General features: G+C 39.4%; 2 protein-coding genes across 7 annotated transcripts; both read right to left on the reverse strand.

Annotated features, from left to right (window-relative positions):
- Positions 1-45: 45 nt before the first annotated feature.
- LOC143878213 (pentatricopeptide (PPR) repeat-containing protein) lies at positions 46-3,567 on the reverse strand. Its single transcript, XM_077380515.1, has 2 exons — positions 945-3,567; positions 46-867 (listed from the first exon to the last, which is right to left on the reverse strand). The coding sequence occupies exon 1, from the start codon at positions 3,417-3,419 to the stop codon at positions 1,188-1,190; it is 2,232 nt and encodes a 743-aa protein (XP_077236630.1). The 5' UTR covers positions 3,420-3,567; the 3' UTR covers positions 46-867; positions 945-1,187.
- A 2,159-nt stretch (positions 3,568-5,726) lies between these two features.
- Positions 5,727-10,079, reverse strand: LOC143879269 (transcription factor bHLH49-like). Of its 6 annotated transcripts, none has more exons than XM_077381556.1 (10): positions 9,954-10,079; positions 9,747-9,836; positions 8,082-8,846; positions 7,719-7,949; positions 7,537-7,602; positions 7,366-7,434; positions 7,050-7,121; positions 6,654-6,854; positions 6,462-6,549; positions 5,727-6,363 (listed from the first exon to the last, which is right to left on the reverse strand). In XM_077381556.1, the coding sequence occupies exons 3-10, from the start codon at positions 8,766-8,768 to the stop codon at positions 6,326-6,328; spliced, it is 1,452 nt and encodes a 483-aa protein (XP_077237671.1). In that variant the 5' UTR covers positions 8,769-8,846; positions 9,747-9,836; positions 9,954-10,079; the 3' UTR covers positions 5,727-6,325. The 6 variants fall into 6 exon arrangements, 5 of the variants coding, with proteins under 5 accessions (XP_077237671.1, XP_077237672.1, XP_077237670.1 ...); XM_077381557.1 differs by having other exon boundaries at positions 9,747-9,831; positions 9,954-10,006; XR_013251183.1 differs by lacking the exons at positions 9,747-9,836; positions 9,954-10,079 and having other exon boundaries at positions 5,727-6,025; positions 6,099-6,363; positions 8,082-9,721.
- Positions 10,080-20,170: the final 10,091 nt, after the last annotated feature.

Consider the following 20,170-nt stretch of genomic DNA (forward strand, 5'->3'; position numbering starts at 1 on the left):
AAAGCTGTTTCTTTTTTTTTTCTCAACTTATAAATAAAAACTTATTGATAATAAAGAAACATAACTACAAGATGGTCAATCCATGCCGACTACATAAAGCTGGTCTAAACTTTCCTTTAAAAGAGTATCCATTACGAATAAAAGATACATAACTAACCAACATCAATACCTGATATATAATACATGCCAATCTCCACAGGCTCCAATGCTTCTTCAACCAAAATATTTCCAGAAAAGTATTTATGGAAAATCCTTAACCATTCCAGTATTGCTCAAGGATCAGCTTGGCTTGAACCCTGATCTCTGAGGGACCAAGAAAAAAAAAGTTAACTTAGGTTCACCGCCATTGTTTTAAACAGCCTATTCTAGCTGGCTATCATTATTGAAACTGCTCTTAAGAGCTCCCATCAGAATTGAGCTTAACAATATCAATCAGGGGTCGTTACCATGTTGCTTCTATCACTATCTTTTCCTTGCCCACCACCAATTTCCAATCCGAGCCTGGGCCTTAATTGCAAAGTTTTGCTTCCTAAGTAGCCTAGTGGATAATGAGGCTCTTGATACTTTCCACCAACTTTGGCACTGGAAGACTTCATATCTAAGTAGTCTACCGTCTGTCTCTTTCCATGTCCTCCGCAACACTGGGGATTCAGAATTGATGAAAACATATGCATCTAGTGATTTCAATAGCTCATAACATGCAAAATACCCTCTGAACATTGATTGACGAACCTCTGAATTAACAAGTGGTTCCGTTGGCCCTCAACACTTCCCCATTCAACCACTGACTGTACGGGCATGTCCCATCACCAAGAGAACCCTCGGCTCATTGTTCTTGGTTAATTCTTGTCCTTGCCAGTCAATGTTCTGTCAAAAGAGCATTCAAGTTAGTCATACTTTGGTTACTTATCAAATAAAAAAGAGATCAAAAGAACAAGAGATACCTTGAGATGGTGACAAAATGGAAACCACCCATTCCCATCATAGAAAAGGAGATTTGGAAAACTGATTAGGAGTCAAAGTGGCCCCCTCAAAGCTCTCAACCAGAAGCCAATTCGCTCATAGATGATGTGTCGAGCCTGTTGCAAAATTTGCAATGCATCCCTGGTTTGAGCCACTCAAATGTGGAATTTAAGGTTTCAATGCAATTAACAACAGCTAGCCTACACCAGAAAAGAAATCTGCTATCACCAGAAATCCCCACAAGAACATGCCCCATCTTTAAACAGATGGAACCGAACAGCATCTCGGACAAGTATCTCTCTTCCAACTATCTTAGAAATGAACTTGGTTGCATTATGGCAATCACCGCAGACCCGAAGATTTTTAACCACTCTAATAGGCAGCCCATTAGGTATGAAAATCAACCCGAAAGCAATCGCTAGCTTCTCACTATGGTGGCTGAGCATCTTAACCTTTTCCACCTCCTCTACATCATGGAGAACAAAACCCATATCAGGTACATAGCCTTCCTCTATCATCTTACAGTTAATCTTCTCTAGCTCAGAATATATCTGATCTGAATATGGGTTCGATCTGTCATCAGCCGAAAATATGTGCACCTTGTTGTCATATTTGATCCAACTACAACCAGGCTCCTTTCTCACTTTCTTATCTCTCATCCTTCTTCTCAAATGAGCTACATCATCCCATTTTCCTTTAGCAGCATAGATACTTGACAGCAATATATAACTCGCGGGGTTCTGTGGTTCTAGTTCAAGTAGGGATTCTGCTGCCCATTTCCCAATTTCCATGTTTCCATGAACTCTACATGAGCTTAGCAAGGTTGCCCAACCAATTGCATCGGGCCGGCAAGGCATCTGTTTTATGAAATTTTCTGCTTCTTTTAACTTTCCCGCTCGACCGAGAAGATCAATCATACAAGTGTAGTGATCGGCAATAGGGATAATTCCGTGGTCCTCTACCATAGAATTGAAATACTGACACCCTTTCTCTACTAGCCCTGCTCTACTACAAGCTGAAAGAACACCGATAAATGTAACTCCGTCTGGTTTCAAACCATCCCCTAACATTCTCTCAAACAACTCTACTGTTTCCTTGGCTTTTCCAAACTGAGCGTATCCTGAAACCAATGCAGTCCATGAGACTTGGTCTCTGATCTCCATCTCATCAAACAATCTATGGGAATCTTCGATACTTCCACATTTACCATACAGCGTAACAATGGCATTAGACACAGTAATAAATGAGATCAACCCCGAAACTAAAGCCTTAGAGTGAAATTGTGCACCCTCTTCCAAGCTTGCAAGATTAGCACAGGAACTAATCACACTACCAAGAGTAAAATCATCAGGCTCAATCCCATTCCTCTGCATTTCAGAAAAAATTCTCACAGCTTCTTCACAAAACCCATTTTGACCATAGCCTACAAGCATTGCTGTCCAAGATATGATATTCTTCCTTGTCATTCTCTTAAAAACCAATTCTGCGTATATTATGCTTCTACACTTTGAATACATATCAACAAGCGCACTACCCACAAAGACATTGTCGTTATAATCTGTCCTAATTATATAACCATGAATCTGTTTGCCTAGTTTCAACGCCAAAAGGCTACCACAAGCAGTCAGCATGCTTCCAAAGGTAAACTGATCAATTAAAAACCCCTCTAATTTCATCTCTCTGAACACATCAACTGCTTCTTTCTCAAACCCATTTTGTGTAAACCCAGTAATCATTATCGTCCACGAAATCGAATCTCTTTCAGGCATTTCACTAAACAAACGCTTTGAGTCTTCGATCATCCCACACCGGAACAAACCAGTGATCATGGTATTGTGCAAAACCAAATTTCTCTCAGACATTTCTTCGAAAACAGATTTCGCATCATTGATAAGCCCAGCTCTTGAGTACATATCCACCAAAGGACTACCCACAAAAGCATAAGATTCAAACCCACATTTCATTATCTGACCATGAATCTGCCTCCCCAAACAAACCGAGAACTTACTAGAAGACAGAATTAGCATTGTCGAGAATGTGATTCGATTGGGGCCCACGTCCCCTTTTCTTAACATCAGTTTATAAAACTTCAATGAATCGTCTCCGGACCCGTAATTTGCATAGCCCGATATAACATTATTCCAAGAAACCCAATCTCTGTTTGGCATTCTATTGAAGATTTCCTGCATCTCAGAGAGCCGACCGGATTTCGAGTAGGCGGAAAGGATGGTGTTCCATGAGAAGAGGTTTGGTTGAGGAATTTGATCGAACACTTTGCGTGCATTGGTTAATTGATTGAATTTAGAATAGGTGCTGATGAGATTGTTCAAAAGAAAAGTCTCTGGGTATTTTAGGGTTTTGATTATAATGCAGTGGAGCTTCTTTGCTTGGATTTGGTTGTGGGATTCACAACAGAATTTCAGTAACGAACAGTAATGGTTTGAAGAAGAAGACATGGTTGAGGAAATGAGAGGGAGAGCGATATTTAAAGGAGGCAAATGGTTAGGCCCACCTATGTTTTAAAATTTAAATTGAGAGCTGTTAGGAAGATGTTTCGACCTAACGGTCACTTTTTTGGGTACGCCTATGATACGTGGACGTGATTTGATCCGTTGACCCCACCCTGATAGGATGATCCTGGTATCTTTATCCATCAATTCTCATTAGGGTTCCCCAAGAAAAAGCGAAACCATTGATTTTGGGAAATGATATCACCACTACCATATTTTGATGATCGAGTGCCTCACTTTATTAAAAAGTACGGTATGGCCCGCACCATAGGATGATCCAAACCGTCAATTAGATGGGCCACAGCCTAAATAGGATGTGTATCCTAAAAATAATTTCCATATGTTGATCCTAACCCTCCAATCTATGGACGGTTTGGATCATCCTATGGTGCGATCATCAAAATATGGTAGTGGTGATGTCATTTCCCTTGAATTTTTTTTTCAAAAGTCCTTTATCCGACGGATGGGATGTGGGGAAATCTTAAGATCCAATAGCACATCGCAACAAATCACGACAATTTGATGATCGTACAATCGTAACCATCCATTCAAAAGATTGTCGAGGACCATAAATAGAGCTTAAAATGAAAGATGAGCAATTGCCACACTACCCGGACCCATCTCGAGGGGTTATTTGGGAAATGAAATTTTAGGGTCTAATAGGCAGGGGTGCAACTTGGGTCGGGTTGGGTTGAGCTTTTGCTAAAAAAATGAATAAGGAATCAACCCGAACGTGACCCGATTTTAAGGTAAAAGCTCAACCTGAATTCCTAAAAATCGACCCGAGTTGCACCCCTACTAGTAGATTTGAAAGAATGGAAAAAAAATTGTTTTGAGAAAAAAATCCAAGGATGAATTCCATTCTTCAAAACCATTCTTCAAAGCAATTCTGCGCTTCTGTCACTCCAAAGAATGGAAAGCTTCCCCAAATAACGTTTTGTTAAAAAATTATGCTCCAAAATTATATTCCAGAAGCGCTTTTAGGCTACCTTTTATCGCAGTGAAAAATTTTCTCTCATAAATAAGTGAAGGAACATGAAATATTTTAAGGAGCTATTCTTTTGGTGGTACTTCCCTTTGAATGTTGGGGCTATTCATTGGACAACATTCTTAGGAATTGGAAGAAGATCAATCAAGGCAAGGTTTCTTTAAATGGGGCCATTATTTGGACAACATTCTTAGGAATTGAAAGCACATTTGGAGCTTACCCGATCAAAGCATAACACCTATGCTAATCAATCTTACTTATGGCTACTAATTTTGAAATTTGGAGTGCAAGTTTTTTTTTATCATGTTTTTGCACCACTTAGACCCTGCTTGGATTATGGTAATTTTTGGGAAAAGTTTGGAAATTAAAATGTTTCTAAAATTTCAAACTTTTTACACACGGAAAGATAAACTTGAACCAACACTACTCAAATTTTTCTTAGAGGTACCTTCAATTTATGATAATAGCCCTCTAAATTAACCATACTCCAGTAGAATTTTTTTTTTCTTGCAACCCAAACGAGGCCTGCCTTGTGGAACTGCAAGCATTCTCTTGGTAATTATGATGCTTGGAGCATTTTGAAAATAATGGAAGTTTCTATTTGGTTTTGATCATGGCTTGAAAAAGATTTGGACGGGGCTTCCTAGGGAAAGGTAGAGATTATGTAGTACTGAAGAAAAACACCTTGGACCCAATAGACTATTGCAAGCTGAAACTTGTAGTACATAATTCTAACTGGCACTCTCCACCACAGAGTAGAGGATAGAAAATCTTACTACCTTCAATCAGAAGCAATAGAGGAATTAGTTATGAACTCACCTAATTCAAATATTACATCTCATAACCAACATAAAAAAAACATACCGAGGCCGAGATTCAGGCTATCCATCTTGGCATGAACATGTTTAGGGGACAAATGGAAGGTAAAATAGAGGTGAAAAGCGATTCGTCTAATTTTTTTTCTTGGGTTCAAGGTAAGTGTGTAGGTCCTTGGAGATTAGCTAGGTTTTTGGATGAAATTTCTACATTGTACGAAGATAGATTTATTTCTTTTGTCCATATTCCTAGAAGTGCCAACGATCTGCAAATCAGGAACCTTGCGGGATTCCTTGTATGTTGGGCAATCTTTGCCCTTTGACTTGCACTTGTAATCTCTTGTCTCTAATAATACAGTTATATTTTGATAAAAAATGAAGATGAAAATTTTGAATACACAAAGCCCATTGCCTTGTACAGAAAGGAAAATCAAATAAATAAGAATTGAGTACACAAAACCCATTGCCTTGAACCGAAAGAAAATCAAATAAATAGGAATAAATTCTGTTAATGTATGATAGAAACTTGAAGTCCAATCCTACCCTTCTTAATGTTGGACAATAAAAGAAAGTCCCACTTTTTTTTTGACTGCAGGTCCAAAGCACAATAAGATATGACCATGACTCAAAGCAGGCCAAGCTTTACTGCCAATTCTACAACCAATTTGAGTACTTTCCCTTCATGGCATGGCTTCTGAAATTCATTCTACAGCTAAAAATCTCATAACTCAGAGGGCCAACAGCTTTATCTGCATATACATGGATTTTCTTTTCATATAGTAAGGACTCAAAGAAGGAAAAAAATGTGATTGTATAGTATACCTCTAAACCTTGGGGCAGATTAGCCCTTTGCTTGATGTACAACAAGAAGGAACCCTCGGCCATGGCTCTGGATTCAAATAAGTTGAGAAACACACACATCTTCTATCAGATATATCAGATAGATTATACCCTTATCGCCTTAATGATTCTTAAAGGGAGCATGTGAACTTCAATATTGCCTTTAGAAACGCTAGAATGCAAACAGAAAGGAAGTTGCATCACAAGGATCAAAGCTCAGCTTTCATGTGACCTGGAGGCAGCGAACCTGAAGAAAATAGAAAGAAAAGAAAGGCATAAATATAAGGAACATCGTTGTGCCAGGGGTTTATTGTTGCATTTGGGAAAGTCAGCACAAGTCTTTACTATTTAACTCTTGGGTGTTGAAAGGGATATTTGCGCCGAAGCTCATTTGAACAACACTATGGAGCTCATCATTCCATACATTGGATATCTGTAGATAATGAAATCTAAAATCTGAGAGATAACTCAATCGGCCAAATCGTGGTATTGGCTTTTCAAGATTCAGAAAGAAAAAAGAAATGTATGATGGAAAACCTGAGGGTTAGTTTCTTTGTATCCATTCAAGGCATTCAATTGAGAATTGATGTTTCTTCTAAGCACCTCTGAAGGGCATCCTATGCCAGGAATCCCCTGCTGAATCAACCCATGTTGAGATGGATGAAGCTGCGGATGAGCCATGCTCATATCTGGCAAAAATCCAATACTAGCTGATGGACCGGCCCGTGATTGAAGAATCTGTGATAAACAAAGTTCAAACTAGATAAAGCAACTATTATCAAAATCCAAGCTGTTCAAGGCTTCAAGCACATTTCATGTAAGGAAATAGGCAAGTTAATCAGGCTACTCTTGGAAGAAATTGCATATGTGGATCTAGAATCCTATGCAATCATTTAGCCTACCCTAATTACGCTTCCCTGAATTTTTACTTACATCTTTCGAGAGGAGCCCTTCGACGTTGAAGTCCAGGCGCGGGTTGACAGCTGCAAGCTTCATGGATAGAAACTGCAACCCGAAAAAGAGAAAATGTTTCAATTTTTTTTCTATGACGAACCAATTAAAGGCAATGGACCAATGGTTATAGAAATATGAACTTACTTTCCATTCCAAATTAAAAAAATGAACTTATACACATCTACTATTAGCATAGATGTCAGGAAGTTTTTCCACATGAAGTCAATATCTGGTTCCTGGTTTTCTTGGTTCAATCCCAACCAAAGAAACAAAAATTGTTATCTTACAAGCATACCTCGACTTGTCGTTGTAGTGATTGTACGTAGTTGATAATCTCATCTAGCATGACTGCCTTGCCAGTGACCTGTAAACACCACAGATTCAAAACAAAACATAAACTTAAGATACTAAAATGTATCTCTGAAAAGTGTTTTTGAACCACACTAAGGCAGTTCTAGTTGACTACCTTGCTGCAACCAGGTACAAGGTCTTGAAGATACTTCATGCGTTCGCTTATCTTTTCCCTTCTTACCTGTGATTCAAATCAATCCATTTTAACCCAACTAGCCTTTTTGCTCAAATGACCCAGAACGGAAATTAATACCTTAGAAATTCAAACTTCACGAGGAAAAAGAGAAAATAACTTACTCTTTCTGCGAGACTGTGGCTGTTTGTGGCCTGGCCTCGCCGTGCTCTTACATGAATATAATCTTCCTTGGGCACATCTGAATTTTTAGCGCCATCTTTACCATGTTTTCCAGTATATTTAGTGGTTGCTGAAGAAGGATTCTGTTCACCTTTCTGTTTAGTTTCTATGCTTTCCTTTGTGTTTTCTGCAGATGGCCGTGGGTCTACTTTTGTTTGTTCTAGTTCAACATCCTATGATGAAAATTTAATTAAACATGTTCAAAAATTGCTGATCACTACATACGGGTATAATCATGGGATAAAAGAAAACATATTTGAAGAAATTAATGTAGATGCCTAAAGAACATATTATAAGGATTCTACCTGACCGCTCCTTTTCCTTTTCTTAGCACCAAGTCTCTTTGTTGAAGGCTCTCCAACAGCATTTTCCAAATTACATGGCTCCTCTTGACCACTGCCGCTAAACTCAGCTTCATCACTCTCATTGCTTGACATCACAATTCCGTGTTTTCCTTCATCCGAGGGCCTTAAAAAGCTTCCCATTTCTCTGCTGTTCTTCATTGAACTCCCCTCAGTCGCCCCATGATCAACGGGAAGAGAAATGTCCTTGGAAACTTCATCCATGTGCAGTGCATTCCTCTCAGATTGCCCCCCAAACTCGGTTGCTTGAATCCCTCCACCCTTAGAATAAGGACTTAGAGACTCAGAAATGTTAAAAGGGTTCATGATATCACTAAAATTTCCACCATTGAAACATGAAAACCTAGCGGCTCGTGCGATGAAGGCGGAGTCAGTAGGAAACTGAGATAAACTCTGAGGGAGGATTCCAGCACCAGTTTGTAAAAAGACACCTCCTTTTGATATGGAATTCGGAGGATTCCAGCCCACGTCTAGTGCTTTTTCCATTCCTGATCTCGAAGGCCCAGGAACCGTTGTCCTAATTACTGCTACATTGGAGGTGTTTGTACTGATTTGAACATTACTTTCGCAAAAACCTAAGTTTTGCGAACCGGGGTGATCCCAAAGACTAGGACAAAATGAATCTACCATGGAAACAGATGAACAAGAGGATGAACCCAATGGATTCCCTTTGGAAACAGGGCTGGAATTGTCGGTAGGAACCAAACCCTGAGACGGATTGGCGAGATTGTCACAACCAAATCGCCAGTCCGAAGAAATATTAGATACATGGTAGTTTAAATGATCCTCACCCCTCTTTTCCATCCCAAATTTATCATTCTCACTCAAATCCATCTCTCATCCACAGCCAGGACAAAAAAAGCAACAAGAAAATTTTCCCTTGCCCTAAGTGTTTTCAAACAAACATCAACCAATCTACAACAACCAAAACACTCAATAACCAGAATTTTCCCAAAAAGATAAAAATAAAAAATAAAAAAATCAACAATCCCAGATCACTGAACTCACAAATCTCCCAAACTTACACTAAAAAGCAAGAAAAACACAAACCCACCTAGGACCCAAGAGCTGAAAACCAACTCATATAGAAAAGTACACAAAGGTTACTAATTTCAGAGATAAAAAATATGAGAAACCCAAAACCTATACCTACAAGAAATCTTCCCAAATTTGGCACACACTCAAAACTGCCCAATCTATCCCCCAACCCAAATCTCACATTAGGCTCACAAAATAAAGCAAATAAGAAAAAAAAAAAAAAAGATAAGCTCAATTTAAACCAAAAGCTGATAAATCAAAAAAACTGATAACAGAGATCACATTGCTTTGGAAGAAAGAAAGAAAAAATGACAGATAGGTACTATTTTCAAACACCCAATCACTGAACTTCTAAAAAACCCAATTAACACGTGAAGGAAAGAGGCTCAAGAAGAAACCAAAAACAATCAAAACCCAAATCAAAACATTGATTTCAGATATGGAGAAATCGTTCAAAGCCCCAAGTAAGACCCTAGTCAGAGGCACAGAACCGAGAGAGAAACAAACAAAGAATACAGACTAAAGTGAGAGAAAGAAACAAACTAAAAGTGGAAATTGAAAGATACCCACTTCAGATTCCTTGCTTCTTTTAGCATACTGCCCTCCATGAAAGCTTTACAGAAACTTTGGTGAATTTGGGGTTGTTCAAACTGTCCTGCTCTGCTCAGAAAAACATATGATCAGAACAGAAACCTCTGAGCATTCAAGAGAAAGAAAGACAAGGGTTTTGTGCAAGAGAAAAAGAGAAGATCAACAGCAAAGGCTCTGCATTTATACCCACGCCTACATCAGAAAGAGAGCCATTGAATGATTAACCACCGCCACCGCTGCTTGCAAAATAAATATTATAGAAAACCCACAAAGCTTTTTCTTTTTGGGTCTTCATCAATTTTTTTTATTTTTTTTTTTTTTTACTTTTTTACCTTTTATTTTTTTATTAAACTTACCTGTTTATGACTGTTCATTGTTTATACAAGCTTTGAGCTAGCAACTGACATTGCCAACCCTTCATACATTTGTTTAATCTTTTTTCTTGCCAACCCTTTTTTAAACCTCGGAGGGGTTTAAAATTTTAGGGTTTGTTTGGTCAAGAATCTAAGATCTAAGACATTTTCTCGTCAATTTATCTTGAATTTATCGTTTCATGAGAAATCGAACGCTTAGTGCCACTACCGAATTTGTATCTAGTTACAAGAATTTTATTTTAATACTTAATAAATTTGTGGAATGACAGATCCAAGCGCGCCCTTGCACAAAGAGCCTGAAAGGGCACTTGATTGGATCAGTAGCTAACCTTTTAAAATCAGTTGAGAAAGTAAAGTAAATTTGTTTTCACTTATTAATGATGATCCACGTAATTAAGTGAAACCAAATTTACTTTCTCAACCGATTTTAAAAGGTCAGCGAAAATGACATGGATCCAATCAATTACCCTTGTCAGGCTCTTTATGCAAGGGTGCCCTTGTATCTATCATTCCTCAATTTTTATTTGGTGAAAAATAGAGATCGCAAAATTTTAGAGTATTTAATAGTTAGAGAAGACCTTACATTTATAAGGTTTAAATAATGGGAAGTGATAGATTCGACCCCCTCCTCTTCCTAGGCCACCCCACTTTATTGTATTTTACTATTTAATTTTACTCTTTTTACACTAGTTGGGCCATTGGGGTGACCAGGCGAAGAAAAGGGAACGGGTATATATCATTTCCATTAAATAACCACTGCCCTGGATTTCCCTTAGTATATACCGAAACTCGATGTATAACCCGACTCTACTCACTAATCAGACTAAAAGCATGTTGATCAAATGTATTGGTGGGCCATACCTGAAACAATTGTACGGATCAAACTATGATTAACACCAATAATTAAATGAAAATTTTCCTTTTGCAATCTTGCCTAGTTCTTTTCTTGCATGTCTTGAATTAGATTACTTATGAATCACTTAAAGTACCCCAATCAATTTGAGTTTTAGGGTATGGACAATTGTAGACGTGATTTGTTAGTTGGATGGTCCTAATCCGAATGTTTCTGTGAAAACCTCGATCAATAAATAATAGGCTTAGGTTTTCCTACATATTTGATTTCATTGATACTAAATATAGGTTACTGATATTGGTACTACCATGTTTTAATAATTGCACAAACTCAGCTTGTCTTTTATTGTTTAATTGGCCTCAGAGCTTTTTGGGAACTGTAGTAACCTTTGACAGCTGTTTAGATAATAAAAGATAAGATGATATAGTGCAATTATCAACACATGGTAGTGCCAATATAAGTGGCCTAAATATTTTGGGTTTGATTTCAGAGAAATTATATGGTGCCTGACTGTCAAGTAGCGTGAAGGTAGTACTTCAAAAGTACCACCCTTAATATTTGATCCAACAGCAGCCTCTTAAAAAGTAGGCTGTTTATATCAAGGGCAGTACCTTTTTAACGGTACTTGACGGTCGGGCATCATATAAAAACTCTTGATTGTATGGATAGACAATACAACATAGCTGTATAGAGATTCTACTAATATCTATGCCAAGAAGAAAAGAAAAAAGAAGTGTTTGTCTATCGTAGGGTACATTGACATGAAGGTTCATTAGTGTCCCGCCTTTCATCTACGTACTTATTTTCAAAAGTAAGGTGCTACGAGTGGCAGGCCCAAAAAGGTAGTGTCATTACCAAAAAAAGGGATTGAGTACATCGTCTAACTTGAAAAAAAAGTCTCATATTTTTAGGGCAATGATAAATTCGCACCCTGTGAATGACAATTCGCACCCCTGTAACGTGAATTCACGTTAAAAAGCGTAAAAGTCTGCCACATACACTCTTTTACAGGGGGCATACAACTGGATGAGACAACCTTAGACGCCATCTCCTTCATTCATGATCCTAGGCTTCCTACCCATTCATTAAGTGGACCCACCCATGGAAGAAATCTGACCATCGGATAGGACGACTTGATCGTGGACTGTCTCTCATTTCTTTTTCTAAATAGTTCATTATACACCAAGTATTTCCACTTAAACAGATCATGTTAATAACAGCATGTGAGTGGCCCCAAAAATTCAAATACGACAAAATGAAAATGTGGTTTTACTCAGCTTTTGTTGTCATAATTATGGGTTCCAGGATTCGATTCCTAAAAAAACAGTAGAAAGAAAGTGCACAGACTCTATATCCCTATCTAACGATTAGAATTGTGGACATTTTTCTTACGGCAGTGATAAATCCACCCCCCAAAATGATAAATCGACTCCCATGTGTCTATCTCTCTCATCTTTCTCTCTCTAACCCAGAGGAGAGAGAAAGACACATGGGGAGTCGATTTATCATATTTGGGAGTCGATTTATCACTCCTCTTTTCTTAATGCGGCCCACTACTTAAGGGTCTAGAATCTAGATGTGGACAATTTGTACTTGGGATGAGTAGCAAAATTACTCATTGCAAAAGGCATTTCGAAGTTGGTCTGTCGCACATCAGACCAGCCACCTCGCGAATGGAGAGAAAAGTCGTTGTTTTCATTCACGGGGTGGCTGGTCTGACATGCACTAGCCGTGAAATGCCTTTCGCAACGGACCCAAGCAATTCCCTTTAAAATTTTGTCATTTGCAAAATATAGTAAAGTTAAAATTGAAAATTTGGTCAATATAAAGCGTTTAACAGTTTAAACAAGTCTTTCTCAAGAAAAGGGCGGTTTAAAGTGAAGTTTTGCTAACTATGATTAAAACTGCACTTGGGTGTCTAGGATTCAATGGGTACATGAATTGATTTATATACATCAAGTTTCAATATATATTTTTTAATGGGTATTTTTTAAGGAATTTAGATAAAAGCGGAATCAATTTGGGGGGAAAGAATTTTATAAACCCTAATTGGATTTTACCCAAAATAATTTATGGAGACTATTCACGCAGTATTAATTGTTTTTACTTGTTTCATTGTATGAAGGGTAATAACCATTCTCTCAATGCCATTTATGGAGAATGGTAGGGCTGCAACTCGGGTCGGGCGGGTCGGGTTTTGGAGAACCCAACCCTACCCGAGAAATATCTCGGGTCGGGTCGGGTCGGGTTTTTTTTCGGAAAACCCACGATTCCCAAACCCGGCCCTACCCATGATAAATCTCGGGTCGGTTCGGGTCGGGTCGGGTTTTTTCACGTTGACGCAAATTTTTAAGGAAAATTCTTGTTTGGCAAGGCAACTCAACTCAACTCATAGAAGCAGAAATTACACTCACATTACACTTGAATCAAACAATGATGTAATTACACTCACATCACACTTGAATCAAACAATACTGTAATCAAACAATGTTGTAATTACAATCAAACAATGCTGAATCAAATACTTGAATCAACTCAACTCATAGAAGCAGAAATTACACTCACATACAGTAACAGTGGGTGCGTGGGTTTTCACTTTTACTTTGGGATAATTACATTTACACCCCCTCTAGTTTCTGACACATCCACTTCCACCCCTATAGTTTAAAACATGACAAATACACCCCTGTAGTTTCAATTTGTTTAAGGTTTGCCCCCTCAGCTGAAGGTTCGTCCATAGATTGAAGGGTTAGGATGATCCGACGGAGCTGATTTTTTGGGCACACCATATCTATGTCATGACCCATCAAATGAACGCTTTGGATCATCCAAATAATGTGGGCCCCTACCCGAATCCAAACACTACCAAAAAATCATCCAAATAATGTGGGCCCACATTGTTTGGATGATCCAAAGCGTTCATTTGATGGGTCCTGACATAGATAGGGTGTGCCCAAAAAATCAGCTCCATCGGATCATCCTAACCCTTCAATCTATGGACGAACCTTCAGCTAAGGGGGCCTACCTTAAACAAATTGAAACTACAAGGGTATATTTGTCACGTTTTAAACTATAGGGGTGGAAGTGGATGTGTCAGAAACTAGAGGGGGTGTAAATGTAATTATCCCTTTAACTTTTAACTAACAATAGAAAAAAATGTACATACTATAACTTATGTAACTCGGGTCGGGTCGGGTCGGGCCCCTTCAAACCCGGCTCGACCCGAGATTCATGCGGGTTTTTGAATGCTGAACCCGGCTCGACCCGAAACCCATGAAACCTGAACCCGACCCAGGCTATTTTCGGGTCGGGTCGATGCGGGTCGGGTAAAACCCGGCTCGAGTTGCAGCCCTAGAGAATGGTATTGCAGAAGCGAAAAGTTTTTGCTTTGAAAAACATTACATTAACGCCCTTTTGGAGCAAAAGTTAGGATGCATTTTTTTTTTACCAAACATCATTTCCTATTGCTTTCCTTGGCCGGCTGAATCAGAAAATCACTCCAGAGAAAATGCCCCCTAACTCTTACTTGTGCTTTTGTGCATAGAAAATTGTACTGATGCATTATATATTAACTTTAAAGGATTTGCTAGGACCATTGCAGAATGAATTTAGCGGAACGGTTGTTGCATGAGAGTGCAGCCACCTCAGATAAATTAAATGAATAAAATATGGCTGTACTCTCACGCAACAGCTGCTCCACAAAATGCCTTCTGCGATGGTCCCTAGCAAGTCCCTAACTTTAATTATTTGGATTTGCTAGGCAATTTCGCAAAATGCCATTTCCCAGCTGACTTTTGCAGAAGAGAACTGCCACACAGGCTCACTTTCAGCAGATTTTGTCTTATTCATTTAATTCATATGACGGGACTGTTCTCTCAAGTGCAAAAGTCGGCCGGGAAATGGCTTTCCTCAAAATTGCCTCGCAAATCTCTTAATTATTACTAGTAAAAAACCCGTGCGATGCACGGGCCGACAAAGAACGGTACGGACCACGTCATAGGTTGATCCAAACCGTCCATGTGATGGAACACAACATACATAGGTTGTGCCCCAAAAATCATTTCCATAGGCTGATCCTAGCCCTCCAATCTATAGATGTTTCCATAATTCCTCTTATCTTAAATCGGATGGTTAAGATCACCCTATAGTTTTTTAATTAAAAAACCATAAATGAGGGGGGTAAGATCGAAATTATACGGCTTTAATGGGTGCCTTTGTTAAAAGCATAAGGAGGGGTAGGATTGCAATTATATGATTCAATGGGTGCCTTTGTTAAAAGCATAAAGGAGGGGGGGTAGGATTGAAATTATATGAGTTGAATGGGTGCATTTGTTCAAAAAAGTAAAAAAATGTGAGGTGTAATTCTCACGTAATTTTCAAAAAAATCGAAAAAATACTTCTCTTTTCATCCCAGCTTATTGTATTAGATTAGATGTATTAGATATGATGCAAATGGAAAAATAATTAGGCTAAAGGCCTACAAGTAATACAATGAGATGTGCCCACATTGGTGCAGTGGTCCCACCTTAGGTTGATAAGAACCGTTTACAATGATAGGCCTTGCTTTGGATCCCTCGTAAATAGACCTGGCAAACGGGTGGGTCGGGCCGGGCGGGTCCACGGGTCGGGTGAGGAAATGACCCGCATTTTTGCGGGTCGGATTGTAATAATTCTCCTGATTTGATCGCATCTGTTTTTTCCGTAATTGTCATAACTTTCTATATTTATTGGTATTTTTTTCGTAATTTTACAACTTTATAACCATTTCTAGGTAATTTTTCATTTAAAACTTTATAATTTAGCTATTTTACTTTTTTTGTGTAATGATTACTTTTTTTTGTTTGCTACATGTGCGCATCTTTGCGCCACGATGGCCACATGCCGAGAAGTTGCCATAGGAGAAGTTTGGTAGCAAATTCTTATAAAATAAAAAACAGAAAAAAATGTTATCAACACTACTGTTTCTTATGAGCGCACTCTCACTTTATTAAAAGTATGGTATGGCCCACACCATAGGATGATCCAAACCGTCCATTAGATGAGCCATAGCCTAAATAGGTTATGCTCCAAAAATCATTTCCATAGGATGATCATAACCCTCCAATCTGAATGTTAGAGGGTTGATCCTAACCCTTTATAGATCGGAGGGTTAGAATCAACCAATGGAAATCATTTTGGGGCATAATCTATTTAGGCTATGGCCCATCTAATGGACGGTTTGGATAATCCTATGGTGCGGGCCATACCGTACTTTTTATAAAGTGAGGAGTTCCCTCATAAAAAACAGTAGTGCTGCTGTGCTGATAACATTCTCAAAAAAAAATTAAAAAATAAGGTAAAAATGCGGGTGCCCGCGGGTTAACCCGACCCGACCCATGTTTTTGGGGGTTGGGTCACCTGCGGGTTAGTTTTGACGGGTCACTAAAACTTAGACCCGTGCCCGCAAATTTGCAGGTGGGTCGGGTCGACCCGCGGGCACGGGTCGCTTTTGCCAGGTCTACTCGTAAATCAAATGTTAAAAATGCACTATTGAATGTTTTTATTGCATCATTGCTAGACCTGGCAAACGGGTGGGCCGGTCCGGGTTTCACCCGACCCGTACGGGTCCAGGTCAAACGGCCAGATAAAAAATGACTCGGAAATTTACGGGTCACTAATTGGTTGACCCGGACCACACCCGTATGGGCTGGGTGGACCCGCAACTCACCTGTTTTTTTAAAATGAATTTTTGTTGTTTTTATAGGGATTTGCTGACCAACTTCGCAAAAGGCTACTTTGCGCCCATCCTTTGCATCTGATCATGTGATGATAGCCATTTATGTTGAATTTTTGGCAGATTTGTCTTGTTCATTGGCGTGGCTGTCATCATATGCAAAAGATGGGAGGAAGTAGCTTTCTGCAAAGTTGCTAGCAAATCCCTTCATAATAATCATGGGTAAGGTCTAGTAGAAAAATTATATGAAAGCGGATTCAAATTAGAAAACTACTCAAATATCGAAAGAAAGTACCTCTGTAGATAACTACAAAAAAAATGCATGAAAATATAAAAACTACGGGAAAAAAACCCAAAATAAAACGTTGTTTCACTTCTCTACGGGCACCCGGGGGTCCACCCGTACTGGCCCAGTTTTTACGGGCCGGGTGGAGACGCGGGTCATTTTCAAAGGAGTCATAAATGAGTGACCCGGTCCAGGAAAATACGGGTGGGCCGGGTCGACCCGCAGGTCTGGATCACTTCTTACCAGGTCTAATCATTGGTGCGATTTTTGGGGCCGAAGCCTTCCATATCAGATGGACGGTTCGGATCAGTCAAAGCATTCCTCATATATCTGAACCCAGGTGCGGTTTTGGACATTCACTCTTGCAATATATAGGGCTGCAACTCGAGTTGCAGCCCTAGCCATATACGTTAGAAAAGAGTATGGCTTTGACACTCGCCTTGACTATGCTACAATTAAATCATCTAAAAACTTCATAAAGGCGATATTTTAAGGTGGGTGAGAGCTTCACGATATAATGCAAGTCTCTCTCTCTCTCTCTCTCTCTCTCTCTCTCTCTCTCTCTCCATTATTATTTGGCATCGGGACTTGCACTCACTTAGACCCAAGCTTTAGAAAAATGGAATCTCTCTTACACTTTGCTTTACAAAAATGTATTCTTCTCTTAAGCCTAAGCTATTGAAAAATGGGAGTTTAGGGGGAAAAAATGATTTGTGTTGATTGGGTGGGGTTTACAATGTAGTTTTGGAGGACCCCTTCTCCTCTTTCCCACCCTTTTTACCTTTACTCTCTCTCTGTCTCTCTTCGTATAAGACTAAATTAAGACAAGTAGAGGAGAGAGTCCAAAGGAGAAGACAATGACAATGTGGACAAATTACTACTAATTCCAAAGAAAGAGGGAGTTAGATTCCTCTTTCTTTAATTATGTGAAGGTTGTGGGCTCAGCCAATGGGAAGTTGACACGTGTAGTGAAGTACTAGAGAGGAAAAGGGTTTTGACATGGGTCCAGACGTGAAAAAGCTTATCGATTGAAGGGCAGATGTGAAAAAATAAAAAAGAAAAGAAAGATGTTGATGAGTTTGGTTGGCATGGGGCTCTCCTTTTGGGAAAGCTAAAACTAAGCAACCAAATCCATCGAAAGCAACATTGATGAGAGTTAGGGATTCGAGATCTCTAACCCCTTCCTTCATTTATTTAACTCAAATTCAAGGACTTTGCATCATTGACAACAACTGTAATCAATTTACTATTTAATTTACTCTCTCTCTCTCTCTCTCTCTCTCTCTCATATGTTAAAGAAGATCAGGCTGTTGGGTTTGAATGGAGGGAGGAAATCAACATCTCAGTCTCTCTATCACACGCACAAAAGTTGTATTAAAGAATGTTAGGTACTTGAGATTAGGGCTGCAACTCGAACCGGGTTTTACCCGACCCGCATCGACCCGACCCGAAAATAGCCTAGGTTGGGTTCAGATTTCATGGGTTTCGGGTCGAGCCGGGTTGAGCATTCAAAAGCCCGCATAAACCTCGGGTCAAGCCAGGTTTGAAGGGGCCCGACCCGACCCGAGTTACATAAGTTATAGTATGTACATTTTTTTCTATTGTTAGTTAAAAGTTAAAAGTGAAAACCCACACACCCACAGTTATTGTATATGAGTGTAATTTCTGCTTCTATGAGTTGAGTTGATTCAAGTGTTTGATTGAGCATTGTTTGATTGTAATTACAACATTGTTTGATTATAGCATTGTTTGATTCAAGTGTAATGTGAGTGTAATTACATCATTGTTTGATTCAAATGTAATGTGAGTGTAATTTCTGCTTCTATGAGTTGAGTTGTCTTGCCAAACAAGAATTTTTCTTAAAAAATTACGTCAACGTGAAAAAACCCGACCCGAACCGAGATTTATCATGGGTAGGGCCGGGTTTGGGAATCGTGGGTTTTCCAAAAAAAAAACCCGACCCGAGATATTTCTCGGGTAGGGTTGGGTTCTCCCAAACCCAACCCGCCCTACCCGAGTTGCAGCCCTACTTGGGATTGATCAAGGGGTGAAAACAATGGTAGACATGATCCATGGTGAACAAAAATGGTCATAACATACGTGCTTGATGATCGGGACCGTTGATCTGATGGGCCATCATAGAGCGACTTCGTAGATCCTGGTCCAGTAGCGAATGGTGGTCCCGTCAGCAAGATTTAGACATGCAATGAATCAACGTCACAAAAATCTTAAATTGCATATTTTTCATCATGCTTAACTAAACCGGTTGACCGAAAAATCATATTGATTAGGCCATTTTTGGAATACTAAGACCAGTGGTTCGCGTTCTATAGGGAAAAAAGACATGAATGGTCAGAATCTTCTAATTGAATGTAATTTTGGGCCGCAGGCCATCAACGATGGAGTTGGAATCAGGAGTTATGTGAGATTGGGGAGAGCCACAATTTGGACTGGTCCTGCGAGCCACTTTCTTTTTCTTAAATTGGGTGACCAGACATTCAGAACCAGACGTATTTTGCAATCGGGTAGGTTATCATTAGGTGGGTTTGTAATTTCAATATTAGTAAATTCCTAATCCTTGTGTAAAGAAAGATCTTGAAATCTAGATGTTGTCCCAATGAGTTTCCTAACAATAAGATATGTACATTTTTTTTATTTTAATGTGAGCCCATACAAATCTATAGAGTTCTACCTTGAATGAAGACTATGGAAATTGATAGATAAGCCCACCCTGTTGGTGGATAGCCATGGGACCCATATGATTTCGAGGGAGGGCCCATCTCGGGGCTGTTCTCTACAGGATAGAAATCCTTAGACAAGTTATTCCAGAGATTGGCAACCCTACTTGGATAATTTTATCTTGAATAAACCCCTAGGAGTTGATACCAAGGATAAAAAGATCAACGTTTCGGATCGATCAAAGGAGGACCCACATTGAAGTACAGGCACATTGAGGATTGCCAGCCACCTAGGGGTGGACATGGTTCCGGTTCGAACCGAGGAATCGAACCGAACCGAACCGGAAAATATGGTTCGGTTTGGTTCGGTTCCATATCTATATGATTCGGTTCCGGTTCTGATATCCTGGAACCGGTGGAAATTCGGTTCGGTTCTGGGTTTGGGATCCCGGAACTGAAAACCGAACCAAGAACCGACCCTCACCTTAAAACCCAATGC

The sequence above is a fragment of the Tasmannia lanceolata genome, unplaced genomic scaffold (assembly GCF_043159265.1).
Source record: "Tasmannia lanceolata isolate RefF3 unplaced genomic scaffold, GAP_Taslan_0.1 ptg000006l, whole genome shotgun sequence".
Taxonomy (NCBI): Eukaryota; Viridiplantae; Streptophyta; class Magnoliopsida; order Canellales; family Winteraceae; genus Tasmannia; species Tasmannia lanceolata.

What these genes read in the sequence shown, in the direction of transcription:
- LOC143878213 (XM_077380515.1), bottom strand. Translation starts at nt 3,419, where the DNA reads ATGTCTTCTTCTTCAAACCATTACTGTTCGTTACTGAAATTCTGTTGT.
- LOC143879269 (XM_077381552.1), bottom strand. Translation starts at nt 8,972, where the DNA reads ATGGATTTGAGTGAGAATGATAAATTTGGGATGGAAAAGAGGGGTGAG. An exon ending in ACAAAGAAACTAACCCTCAG is followed by an intron (nt 6,550 to 6,653) that starts GTTTTCCATCAT and finishes CATTATCTACAG; the next exon opens with ATATCCAATGTATGGAATGA. An exon ending in CAACACCCAAGAGTTAAATA is followed by an intron (nt 6,364 to 6,461) that starts GTAAAGACTTGT and finishes TATTTTCTTCAG; the next exon opens with GTTCGCTGCCTCCAGGTCAC.